Below are 14,234 nucleotides of genomic sequence, written 5' to 3'. Positions count from 1 at the left end.
ACGAACGAGCGTGGTGAATGTTTTGCTTGATTAAAATAACGACGTTTGTCGTGAGAGTTGAAATGTTACCATTTTTAAACTCATTATGTAAAATCTTCGATGGCCGAACAGAAATATCTTCCACAGCTTTCCTTTTAACAGCGTTACTGATTTTCTGTCTCGTAAGTATATTTTCGTCACACTTATCATGTCTGTGTTCATTGAAGATTTCTGACATAACATTATCAGATGTTAATTTAAAAAAACACTTACACGTAGTTTTTACAATATGTCCACCGTTGAACCTCGCCTTGCAATATTTTATGGAATGGAAACTTAAAACCTTTAATAATTTTTATTGGTTTTTGTTTTTCACTTAACATACACTCCATTTTTCACTGTAAGTATTAACTAATTGTGTGTTCACGAAGTATTCGGCACGACTGATTGATTTTGAACAAGTACCACAGTAATTTGGCTAAAGTTTAGTTTAAGATATCAGAATTAATTTTATTAAATTAGTAGGTATTTGTTAGAGTGGTTCTTTACTTATTTTTGATAAAAGTCATCCGAGAAAAACTTTTTTCACATATGTAGGTGGAGCCAAATCTACAAACCAATTTGAATACTAGATTATGTAGTTCTGGAAAATCTTCTGTATTAAAATAACGCGAAGAAATCTCATCTTTATAGCTTTGTTTTACACCTAAACCTGAAGTACCTGGTTTATTAGATGTCATTTTCACGATCATACACACTACGACGCTAACGACTCGTACGTACGCAAGGCGATTACATAACTGACACACTTATCGTATCATTTTGACACAAATGTTGAATAATTTAATATTGACGACTTTTACGATTTATTTAAAATTGGAAACCATAACTTTATTTTAGAAATATTTAAAAATATAGGGTCTATATAGTCAAATAGAACACGAGTGGAAGTTACTAGAGGTTCAATAGCACACAAGTCGAAAAGTTGAAAATGCTTCAATAGATGCTCAGTTAGTCACGAATTCATAATCACGCAGTATTATAGTACAATAATAATATGCAGACATATTTTTTTAAAAATTTTCTTTTAAGCATACATTAATTAATTGCTTATCTTATTCTTGTATGTATAATAATATGAAGGTAATTTAATAGTCCTTACCATCACAAGTAGTCCATCACCACCGCTCGAATCCTTTTAACTTTTTTGTAAATGCAATGATTTACTATCGAATCCAAAATTAACACATTACTGCAATATTAGGTACTTACTATACAGTCTGTAGAACGGTTACATGCCTCATTACCTATTTATAAATTATTTAATTGGTTTTGACACGTTTATTACTTCGGCGGTGTGTATATTTGATTACACACTTGAATAAACTTATCAACATTTTTAATCGTTACTTTTTCAAATATTTTAAAATTTTTAAAAAGCAAACAACAATACCTAGTTAATAAAATGCAATAAATATAAAATAATATTTAGTTTGAACTTTTTAAACACACGCCGTGACAACGCCCTAATCTACTGTTTGAAAACAAATTAACTCAATGAATTATCACTTATCAATACAGACGAAATGAAACATGAAAATGTCCGTTAGAATGTAGGTACCAGCGACGGAAGTTGTATGCAGAAGTACACTAGCACACACTTTGTGTAGTATGAAGTTAAGTGTGCTATACGAAATTTAAAATTGTTTTGTAGTTGTTATAACTAAAAATTGGTACCTAATTATAATGTTTTAAATATTATTATTACTGTCATTGCAAGAATTGGGAAATTGAAAGAAAGGGAACTAAATAAGAAATTTAAAAAACAGCGTCCCAACTAAACATTTATTTAACACGAACCCGTGGGGGAAAAACCCCCACGCCTTCTCTTATTTACTACCACCATGTTTTAAATTAAATGATTCGTAATAAAATGTATTACATTTAACTATAAGTGTTAGTATTTTTATAGTTTTCATCATTTAAAACTTTCAGTTTTTTCCTGAATGAATACATATGCTTCGAATACAACGAATTTCTTTTAGGTGAAAAATCTAGCCCCCCCCCCCCCTTCCACAATTCAAGCACTGACTACTGTTGATTTTAATTTATAACGTAACATGTTATCATAACTTATAACTAATAATATATTAATACTAATAGGATCCTGGGTAGTGGTTAACTAAATTAAATTGGCTATACGCGTATACTAGTGTTGGATTAGAATAATATTATGTTTATCTATCTCGATGTTTGGAATCCAGTGTCGGATTAAACATTTGTGTGCTCATAGGCAGTTCACACTTTGGGGTGCCTTAGAAAATGTTTACCTATTTGGCTACTCTTGCGTCATGAATTTTACTACCTACTGAATAATTAGTGTAATCAGTTTTAATAATAAGTAATACCCAAATTATTTTAATAAATAAAACAATGTTTGTCAAATTATTTAACTATAATGTATATTCATTAACATAAAAAATGTTAAGTATATACTGCTATAAGTTTTTGAATAAGTTACAACAAAATAAGAAAAAAGTTGTACGATAATTTGTTAACACACCAAACACTGCATTATACAGTGGCCCACTTGAAACCTACTGTACAGCACAGGGATATCCACTTCCCCATATCTTTTTTCTATTAGTTTGTTAAAATGGTGAAAAATAAAATGTTTAAATAAGTAAGAATTATAAGTAAGAAATATTAATTTAAAATGTATGTTTTTTATATAGGTTCCGAGCTATTTTATCATCACGCTGTTTTTAATTTTTTCTGTGCGAATGTTTACACGGATATTAATATGATATATTAAATATTTTAGTCTTACATAACTAATTCAGTAGGTATAATAATTAATGACAGTTTAAGCAGGTTAAATAAAACATAATTCAAAAATGTTTGAACTTGATTACCTAATCATTGTTACAAATCGTATAAAAGTAATACCACATTAAATAAAAAATTAAAACGCATTAGATATACTAAATTATATCAAAATATTATTATTGAATAAGACATCAATACAAATTAAACATGAATTTGAAATTCGTCGTTGCTGTGGCAATTGTCACCATCGTTAGTATTTTTGTAAGTATCTACATGTTATATACTTATTTTGTAATTTATGGTTATATAAAAGTTAATAATTAACCCATAATAATTAATAAAAATATACCTATTATTTATATGTTATGTAATATATTATGTGCGTGATATTTGTGCGTTCCCACTCAATAGCAATCATACGAGGATTCAAAAACGAAGTAAAGATCATTATCCGAGTTTTAATGAATATATTATTGTATTATTATTTATTCTGTGTAAAACATTTTCAAATATTAATATTTTTTCATGCAGAATATATGCATAAATTTATGCATAATTATAACTCACTTAAAAATTAAGATATCCTAAAAAAAACAACGATAGAACACAGATATTGTTCTTACCTAAAAGTTTGATCATAGGATAATTCACCATAATATCACATTAATGGCACACTATTGAAACTGGAGAGCGAAAATTGTCTATGTCATACGTGTGTATGACGGAGACAACGTCCTCTTAAGAGATTTTTGATAGTATTCAAATGCCTTAGTTTTTATTTTTTTATTTTAAATAAGTACTTTATATATAATCTGTATCAGTTGACACAATAAGTATATAGGCTAACAGTAAAAAAAAAACAAAACATGAATATGTTTGAAGAAAGGAGCTACCCAGTGGGGACACATTCAATTGAGGAGCTTAGTGTGCATGATAGATACTTAAAAGACCCCACATACGATCAAGTTGTCTTGGAAGATTGCCGGCTGTGGTAACTAGTAGTAAATGCAAGATTTTTAATAAGTGGATTTGTATGAGTAGTTGGATAACCATACATGAAACCTTATACAGGGTGATTCTTTAATTTAATCATTATTTAAAGAAGTTTAAATGTTATTGAAATTATGATTTTACATTTTACATAGTTTCAAGTCGTTCACAAAACAACGTTTTTATTGAAAAATTATATTTTTAAATATTTTTTATCCTTTTTTAATTTTGGATGTGGTTTTGTAAATTTGACGAAGCAGTGAGGCGATCGTTGATGAAATGAAAACCTTATCATCTGCATATTATACCTATTGTACAACGGTCAGTAGTTAGTGATTTTAATTAAGTTAATTTCTGCAAGGGAGTGTAAAAAAATTACGGATTTAAAACAAAAATATTGGTAGTAGTTAAGTTTCTATAACTTCCCATTTAGTTTATTTATTTTTAAATGAAAGTTTGTTAGGTAGGTACTGCTATTTTTAAGATTAAAATATATACATTTATGCATAATCATTAATCAAGCTAATAATTATTTTATACCTAAATGTTTAGAATTTAGAACAAGTCCATGCTGTATATCATGTACAAGAAACAAGGTCTGAACTCAAGAGGCAGCCGCATAAGCGCAAAACGAAAGGGATGTAGGGTTTAAGCCCATTCAAAAATGTCCATAGCCCCCCTAAACTTTTCATGCATTTTGTTTTAAGCTTATTCAATATCATCAAAGTAAGGCTTAGGCCCCCTAAATCCCAAACGCTCTTTGGGTCTAGGACGGCCGTAATGTTTTATGTTATTATTAACTTTAAATATTCGGTAATTATTTTTTATATTATATAGTTATAGTATATTTAACCTTCATAATTGTATTTATAACTATGTTCTATATCAATATATAATATTTATCTCGTTAATAAGTGTGCATTTTTATCTTTTATTAAAAATGTTGTATTTTTACTTCAGTATATACTATAAATGTTGAGTGTATAATTGTTTTACCCAAAGTACATGTTATGACTAATGACATTGTATCTATTTTTAACACCAGACTACAAGTCACATTTAATTCATATAATAAACATTTAATTTATAATAAATTTAAAAAAAAGATTAATAACAAGATTATTATTATAGTTTTTTGTATTATAAGTGTTTTGTTCGAGTCTGGTCTTTGACGTTATACTTGTCACAATGTAAATAAAAAAGTCTTTGTACGGGCGACTAATGTTACCCCTATATTAATATTTATAAGTAACTTATTAATACAATATATTAGTATTTATCTTTAAACATAAATACGAAGTTCTTTGTAAATATATCTTATTTTTTTTCTGATAATATTTTCTATATTCTGCGTATTTATAATCACCAAAAATCTGTAATAAACAAAATATTTTTCTGGATAATAGGAATATTCAAAATTAACTTAATATTGGGAAAATAAAGAAAAATCAAAAATTCGAGTTAATTTTAAATTAACGTAGAAGCAAATGAGTTAAGATAAAGTTAAGTTAATAGGTTAAAATTAACTTATTAACTCGTCAAAAGCCAGCCTAGACACAAAGTTCTCAAAAAATATCTTTTGAATAATTAAAAGTGAACAAGATGGGTTCTTATTTGAAAAGCAGAAGTTTGTATAGTCAATAGTCATAGGATCATACTTAAGTGGTACACAAAATTTCTTTGAGATATCGACTTCAAACCAGCGCCAATATTTTGCAACTGATTTGCAATAATTTGCAACACCAATTTTGAAATTTGCAACTTCTCCTATTTACCGGAAAATCTGATTTCCCGATGGGGGTGCCAACTTCACGGAGCACCTCCACTTTGAGCTATCGACTTCAAACCAGTGCCAATATTTTGCAACTGATTCGCCACAATTTGCAACAACAATTTTGAAATTTGCAACTTCGCCCATTTTCCGGAAAATCCGATTTCCCGATGGTAGTACCGTCAATTACCACGGGCATTTTTTAAAAATTATTTTTATTTATCAATGTTATAAATTATTAATCAATAATACCTAACTCGAAAATTATGTTTGATACCTAGGTACTGATGATTTATAAAATATAATATTATAATTCATAAAAGTTATAAAAAAAAATCAATTTGCCATCAAATAGTACCATCAAACCATAAATAATTACCACGGGCATTTTTTAAAATTATTTTTATTTATTAATGTTATAAATTATTTTTGAGTTGTTAATGATTAGTGAATGCAACTAACAAAAATGATGACCAGTTAAATTCATTTTTTTTATAACTTTTTTAATTTATATTTATTAGTCATTAATCATTATTATAAAAAATGTTCAATATTTTTTGTAAGAAATCATTTATTTATAATTTTTAAGAAAAATAACTCAAACCTAATTTATAATTTTGATTAATAGAAAATAAATTAACATTTTGGTTACCATATTTATTATTTTATTTTTATTTTAACGGTAATAATTAATCAATTTTATAAATTAAGTTTGAGTTATTTTTCTTAAAAATTATAAATAAATTATTTCTTACAAAATTAATGAAAACTATGTATGTTATAAAAATTATTCATAATAATGATTAATAAATACGATTAATAAAAATAATAAAAACAATTAAAAATAAAATAAGATAAACACCATTGTAAAACCACTAGCTTCCTCGCTCCTCTCAGAATCTAAAAATACATATAGATATGTAAAATAATTTGATTCAGCAATATGTATGCTGGTGATACTATAATATGCCGTGATAATGCTGTATTAGTACATAAATAGGTATTGTGTTGTTTCAAACAAATGAGATAAAAACACCATACAGGATTAGAATTACTTATACAGAGTGATTTTTTAAGAAAACAACTTTTTTTATGCTTAAATTATACATATATACAGATTTTGATTTTTGGAATATTTAAATACACTTGAAAACCTTATATTCGAATACTTTAGATTTTGTGTACCACTTAAGGATGATCCTATGACTATTGACTATACAAACTTCTGCTTTTCAAATAGGAACCCCTCTTGTTCACTTTTAATTATTCAGCAGAAATTTTTTGAGAACTTCGTGTCAAGGCTGGCCTATAACGAGTTAATAAGTTAGAAGTTAAGTTAATTTTAACTTATTAACTTAACTTACTAGTTCGGTGTTTTAATTACCCTTAACTTTAACTTAAAATCAACTGATATATTTTTCTTTATTTTCCCAATTAAGTTAATATTTTTGAATATTCCTATTATCTTGAAATATATTTTGTTTATTACAGATTTTCGGTTTATAATAATGATTATAAGTTCGCAGAATATAGAAAATATGATCAAAAAAAAAAAAAATAAGATATATTCACAAAGAACTTCGTATTTATGTTTAAAGATAAATATTAATATATTGCATTAATAATTTACTAATTAGTAATGATTCATCAATATAAATAATTTGTAAAAATTATCGAATATAGTGTAATGAATATTACATATAATATTACAGAGCTTATATTTTTATAGAACCATATTTATTTTAAGGATTATTATCTTTAATATAAACATTTTAATAACTCAGAAAGTAGACACTACTTATTAGAATTTGATTTAGATACATTCACAATTTCAAGAAATTCTCCAGCTAAATAATTTACAGTGAAAAAATGGGTTCTCATTTGAAAAATAAAATTACTAAAACACTTTTTAATTAGGCAGGTAGGTAATACAAATATCAGGAATTCGAAAATAATATAGTCTTTGGTTATAACTACTAAAAAATTCTAAAATTTAGAATTAGAAAAAAAATATTATATATGAGAAAAAGGGAATGAGCATGTTTAATAAATCACACTGTATATGTTTTTATATGTACCACTGTAACTCTATTAGTTATTATAATAAAAAATACACAATTTAAATAAGTTTTTTTTATATTTAAAAATGATTTTGTAGTTCAATATCGATAAATTGTTCAATTTTTATAGCTAAGGATTAAAAATTTAAAACAATATTCCACCAAAGTAGTCAATTCTGTAACCAAAAAATATATAAGCACCACTATTTTAGAGTTATTTTAAGTTCAAATTTAAACGAAATTATATATAAAAAAACAAGGTTATTTTGTTTTAATTTTATTATATTAATTCAACTTACCGGTTATCGTTTTATTCATTTTAATAATAAGTAATAACAATATAAATATAAAATTAAAATATATCCACACTGACAAACCGTCTTAGCTAATCGTTTTTCGTATACAAGGATACGATTCTATATAATATTTAATTCAAATATAATACTACCCGTTAAACAGTGACCAACTTGTAACCTACTGTACAGCACAGCGACATCCACTTACTCGCTTTTTTAATTATGTTTTGTAACATTTGAATTTTCCTACTTCATTATTTTAGCTAACATAAATAAAACACATATAAATTATAACTGTTAACTTAAATGTTATAACCATAAATTACAATATAAGTATTATATAACATGAAGATACTTATAAACATACTAACGATGATGACTATTGTCATGGCAATGACGAATTTCAAATTAATGTTTAATTTGTATTGATATTTTATTCAATAATAATATTTTTATATAATTTAGTATAATATCTAATGCGTTAGATTTTTTTATTTAATGTGGTATTATTTTTATACGATTTGTAACAATGATTAGGTAATCAAGTTCAAACATTTTTGAATTATGTTTTATTTAATCTGCTTAAATTGTCATTAATTATTATACCTACTGGAATTAGTTATGTAACACTAAAATATTTAATATATCATATTAATATCCGTGTAAACATTCATACAGAAAAAATTAAAAACAGCATGATGATAAAATAGGTCAGTACCTATATTAAAAACATACATTTTAAATTTATATTTCTTACTTATAATTCTTACTTATTTGAACATTTTATTTTTCACTATTATAACAAACTAATAAAAAAAAAGAGTGGGAAGTGGATATCCCTCTGCTGCACAGTAGGTTACAAGTGGGTCACTGTATAGTGCAGTGTTTGGCGTGTTAACAAATTATCGTACAACTTTTTTCTTATTTTGTCGTAACTTTTTCAAAAACTTATAGCAGTATATACTTAACGTAAATCTTAACCTTACCTTAACGTAATTTTTCTCCAAAAGTTTATTTTATCATTTAGGTAACGTTCTTGATAACGTTTTTAAAATGTTTTGACTTGTTATGAGAGATATGCGTACCTAGGTACATTTTTAATTATAATTATTTTTATTTTTTTTTCTAAATCAATTCAACTTACCGTCTAACACTCTAACGTATTAATAATAACAATATAAATATAATATAAAATATACTAGATTGACAAACCGTCTCCACTCAGAATCATTTTTTGTATACAAAGAATATTATATCCTTAAATTTAAATTTAACACCATAAATATTTGTAATTCAAATTTTTTTGCTCATTAAGCCTTACATTTTACTTTAACTTAATTTATATTTTATAGTTGTTTAAAATCATTTTTTTTTCAATTATTGGAAGAAAAAATTAAAACATTGATTCATATTTTCATTTTTTCTGTGAATGAATATAAATTATAGTTAAATAATTTGACAAACATTGTTTTATTTATTAGAAAAGATTAATAAAAAATACTCAATTTAAATAAGTTTTTTTTATATTTAAAAATTATTTTGTAGTTTAATATTGATAAATTGTTCAATTTTTATAGCTTAGGATTAAAAATCTAAAACAATATTCCACGTAAATAGTCAATTCTGTAACCAAAAAATAAATAAGCATCGTTATTTTAGAGTTATTTTAAGTTCAAATTTGAACGAAATTACATATTAAACAACAAAGTTATTTTGTTTTAATTTGATAATATCAATTCAACTTACCGGCTATTGTTTTATTCGTTTTGATAATAAGTAATAACGGCTATCTTGTCGTATGCGCTCTACTACCCAATTTATCTTTACTATCTTGACTTAATGCTAATAAAGATTAGCACTCTCTTTTATTGCATGATATAATTTTTGATCGTGTATTTAGTCATTGGCCGACAGTTCTTGGGTTTACACGGTTTTTATTTTCACTTTTCAATATGCTTGCAAAAGAATTTTATACTATAATTCAAAACGAAGAATCGGCTACTAATTTTTTAATTTCTAAAAAACTTTTAGTAAATGTATTGTGCGATAAATGTAGTAGTGAAATGAAATATTACATAAAAAAAGAACGCGGAAAAGAAAGAAAATTGTTGAGGTGTAAAAGGAAAGGGTGTCAAACCACTCAAAATATAAGGTAAGGTAATATTTAATATTTCATATGTATAATATTAATTACCTATATATTTAGAAAGAACAATAGTTTTTGGACATACTTGGATAAAAATAGGCGTAATAATAGTGGATTAAGCATTGGAGCACAACTAGAATTAGTTTATTATTGGTGTCAAGATTTAAAGCAGTCCACAATTATAACTTTAACCGGTAGATCAGCTCATACAGTGTGTGACTGGATGAACTTGGGTCGTGATGTACCCGTCAGAATATTTGAAAACCGCAATAAATTAGGAGGACCCGGAATAGTTATCCAAGTAGACGAGTGTTTGTTACGAGGATCAAGGAAAAATAATAAAGGACGACTTCGACTTGGAGATTTACCATCCGAAAATCTTAACGTCGACGATGAAAATATTGATCCTCTAGAAAATGGAGCAAGGAATTATGGAAGACGGCTTGATGGACCACGGGTATTCGGTTTGTGTGATAATATCGAAGGAAGATATTTTGTAATCCAAAAAAGAGACAAGGTTACATTACACAATATTATACAAAGAGAGGTCATTGCTGGGTCTACAATACATTCCGATGGCTGGTCAGGTTATAATGGACTTTCGGATCTCGGGTACAGTCACAATATTGTAAATCATATCGAACATTTTGTGGATCCAATAACAAAAGCACATACCCAAAGAATAGAAAGTTTGTGGCGCCCATTGAGGCTAAAAATTGTAAAAAATATGTGTGGTACAACTCCAGAATTAATTCCAAGGTATAATATAATTATATATAATAATATAATAAATTACAGTGGAACCTCGATAAGTCGAACCTTGTTTCTGAGAGACATGGGACAAGTTTTTTATTTACCTATATTATTATATTTATTTTATTCATTTTATTTATTTTACGTGTATATTATTATTTTTTACTTTATGGTTTAATTTATATAATAATTTTATTAATCTATAAATTGTAATCGTAATCCACGCCGGTCCAGATACAACTGTAATGTTTGTCGAAATAAAATAAATCTAAAAATACAGTTTCCAAATATTCCCATATTTTCTGTATATAAAATTAATGCTTGTACCTATGTATGGTGTAATTGTATTACTTACAATTAGAATGGTAAAAACGGTAGAGTGCAATCAAACGGTAGAGCGCATACTGCAGTCGTAATGTCGCCGGTAGAGCGCATACGATAAGATAGCCGTAATAACAATATAAATATAAAATTAAAATATATCCACACTGACAAACCGTCTCAGCTCAGAATCAGTTTTCGTATACAAGGATACGATACTATATCATTCAAATATAATACTACCCGTTAAACAGTGACCAACTTGTAACCTACTGTACAGCACAGTGACATCCCCTTACTCGCTTTTTTAATTATGTTTTGTAACATTTGAATTTTCCTACTTCATTATTTTAGCTAACATAAATAAAACACATATAAATTATAACTGTTAACTTAAATGTTATAACCATAAATTACAGTATAAGTATATAACATGTAGATACTTATAAACATACTAACGATGATGACAATTGTCATGGCAATGACGGATTTCAAATTCATGTTTAATTTGTATTGATGTTTTATTCAATAATAATATTTTTATATAATTTAGTATACTATCTAATGCGTTAGATTTTTTTATTTAATGTGGTATTATTTTTATACGATTTGTAACAATGATTAGGTAATCAAGTTCAAACATTTTTGAATTATTTATTTATTTAACCTGCTTAAATTGTAATTAATTATTATACCTACTGAATTAGTTATGTAACACTAAAATATTTAATATATCATATTAATATCCGTGTAAACATTCACTCAGAAAAAATTAAAAACCGCATGATGATAAAATAGGTTTGGTATTTTAAATTGGCTGCATACAAATTGCATCCCGCGCAAAAATTCCTTCCGAATTGTGTCCCGGGGTTTTTGAGGGGCATACTAATTCCGAATTTTTTTAACTTTTATAGGCACCAATTGAGTCTTGTATATTATAAAAACTAAACAATATTTCCCTTCCCATTTTTATACGGACTTAGGACTGTGTGTAGTAATAGTTACTACTACAGGTAGGTTAAAAGTATTGTATTTGCTTAATATATTATTTTTGTTTTTGTATTTTGTCATAAAATTGTAACTGTAAAAAAAATATTATTGTTATTGGTGAAAAATATATTGTTTTTGTTTTTTTTTTGTAATTTTAATTTTATTAATTATTTTATTTAGTACCGGTAAAAATTTAAGTGAATGCTACGTTGTTTTATATAAATATCAGTTTGTAACCTCTTCATAGTATCCATAAATTGAATAATGTTTTGATGTGCATTATAAAACATTGCGTTGAGCATAGAATGAAAAACTTCACAACTATTTGTAGTTCTCATAGTAGTAGCTGAGTATTCTGCCCATAATGAAGACGGAAAACTAGATTCTGGTAGTATATATGTTTCTAATATATAATCAGTAAAAATATCAATTTTTTCATCCAACGGTTTAATAGATATTAAATCGTCTGTGAAACAGTTGATTACTTCGTCAGGATGAAGAAACGGTAATCAAAAAAAATATTTAAGTATTTACTTGAATCGCTGACAATTTTATATTCAGAACTTAGGACAATTGATTGTATTTTCCTATACCAGCTTTGGCCCAAATGAAATCGGCATCCCTTCAGAGTTATTGAAGGCCAAACTGATAAAATAGCCAAATGTATTGCTTTTTCAAAATCTGCAAACACTCTTTTTGGAGAAAATATAATATTGATTTTATTTCATTCAGACAAAATGTGGAAAAATGCCTTTTCGTAGGTTTTTAATTCCTTATCAGGAAGTAGAAAAAATAATAGTGGTATATATTTACCATTTTGCAAGCCATGGAAGATAGGGAAGATTTGAGTAAAAAGGCTTGGGCAACTTTTGAAAGTTTCGTCAACAAAAATTGTATCAACATTGCTTAAAAATATTAAGTTACTTTTACAAGAAAATAATAAGATATTCATTACCAACAAAAAGTTTTCACTACGATTGGTTAATAAGAAATCGCTCATATTGTTTAATGAAGTATGCAATTCCTACAATTTTTTTGGTAATTTTGGCAAAATAGACGATCGTGCATAATGCATATTTTTTCTGTTCAATTGTAAATCATATGTAGTTAAAGTATCTACATCATGTGTAAGTAATTCACAATTAATGATTTTACTTGGTTTTTCACAAATATCGTCGATAGCCTTTCGTTTTAATTTATTACTCACGATTTGACGCTTCAATATTTCGTTTACTTCATCATGACTATGATCAATAACTTTTTTGACTACTTTATTATCGGAGTTCAAATGAATATAAGCTGTACAAGTATTTTTACAACAACACCACCGTTCTAAATTATTTTTCAAGTACTTGTGGAAGCGAAATTTGTACACACCAATTACAAATAAATCTCGTTGTTTTTTTCTAAACATAGTTTTAATATCACTCGCCATAGTTATTCAAAGTTAAAAACTTGGTTTTTAGTAAAAATAAACACGTGTGAATAAATGAACCGTTTTCACTAAAATGTGACAATAATTGTGTTTGTCTACAGAACGTAACTCACTAGAAATTTATCAAAGTTCTAACGTAATCGTTTTTATTAAATCTATAATCTATAATAACCAATAATTTCGCCTTTTAAGATATCACAGGTAATGGGGACGCAATTCAGACATGCTAAAGAAAAACCCGGGATGCAATTAGTATTATACCTTTTTATACCGTTTTATACCTTTTTATACAGGACGCAATTCGTAAGCAGCGGGTGAGAGACCCACCTGCCAATATCCTGATTTCAAATCCATGGTGCTGTAAATCTTCGCTCCACCCATTCCTAGAACCATGTCATGGAGGTCCGGCATCGGATGAGCGTCCGACTCCGTCCGCATGTTCAGACGGCGATAGTCAACGCAAAATCTACGTGAGCCATCCTTTTTCTTCACGAGTACCACTGGTGCAGCCCATGGAGATATGCTAGGTTCAACAAATCCCTGTTCTTCCATGTCTCGCCCCATTTCGGCAATCACCTCGTTTTTCTCTAACCTCGGGAGTACCCGTAAGCGTTTAGAGCCACCGGATTTGGATCATTGAGACGGATCTGGTGTTCTATCACCC

General features: G+C 27.0%; 1 protein-coding gene across 1 annotated transcript; it reads left to right on the top strand.

Annotated features, from left to right (window-relative positions):
* Positions 1-9,877: 9,877 nt before the first annotated feature.
* LOC132951375 (uncharacterized) lies at positions 9,878-13,678 on the top strand. Its single transcript, XM_061023188.1, has 3 exons — positions 9,878-10,077; positions 10,132-10,830; positions 13,672-13,678. The coding sequence occupies exons 1-3, from the start codon at positions 9,878-9,880 to the stop codon at positions 13,676-13,678; spliced, it is 906 nt and encodes a 301-aa protein (XP_060879171.1).
* The last annotated feature ends 556 nt before the right edge of the window (positions 13,679-14,234 follow it).

Source organism: Metopolophium dirhodum, chromosome 8 (genome assembly GCF_019925205.1).
Source record: "Metopolophium dirhodum isolate CAU chromosome 8, ASM1992520v1, whole genome shotgun sequence".
Classification (NCBI taxonomy): Eukaryota; Metazoa; Arthropoda; class Insecta; order Hemiptera; family Aphididae; genus Metopolophium; species Metopolophium dirhodum.
This window is presented reverse-complemented; position numbering and strand designations above follow the sequence as displayed.

Bases quoted from the DNA above. Each gene is read 5' to 3' on its own strand.
- LOC132951375 (XM_061023188.1), top strand. From the start codon at position 9,878: ATGCTTGCAAAAGAATTTTATACTATAATTCAAAACGAAGAATCGGCT. The intron at 10,078-10,131 runs GTAAGGTAATAT...CTATATATTTAG, and splicing joins CAAACCACTCAAAATATAAG to AAAGAACAATAGTTTTTGGA.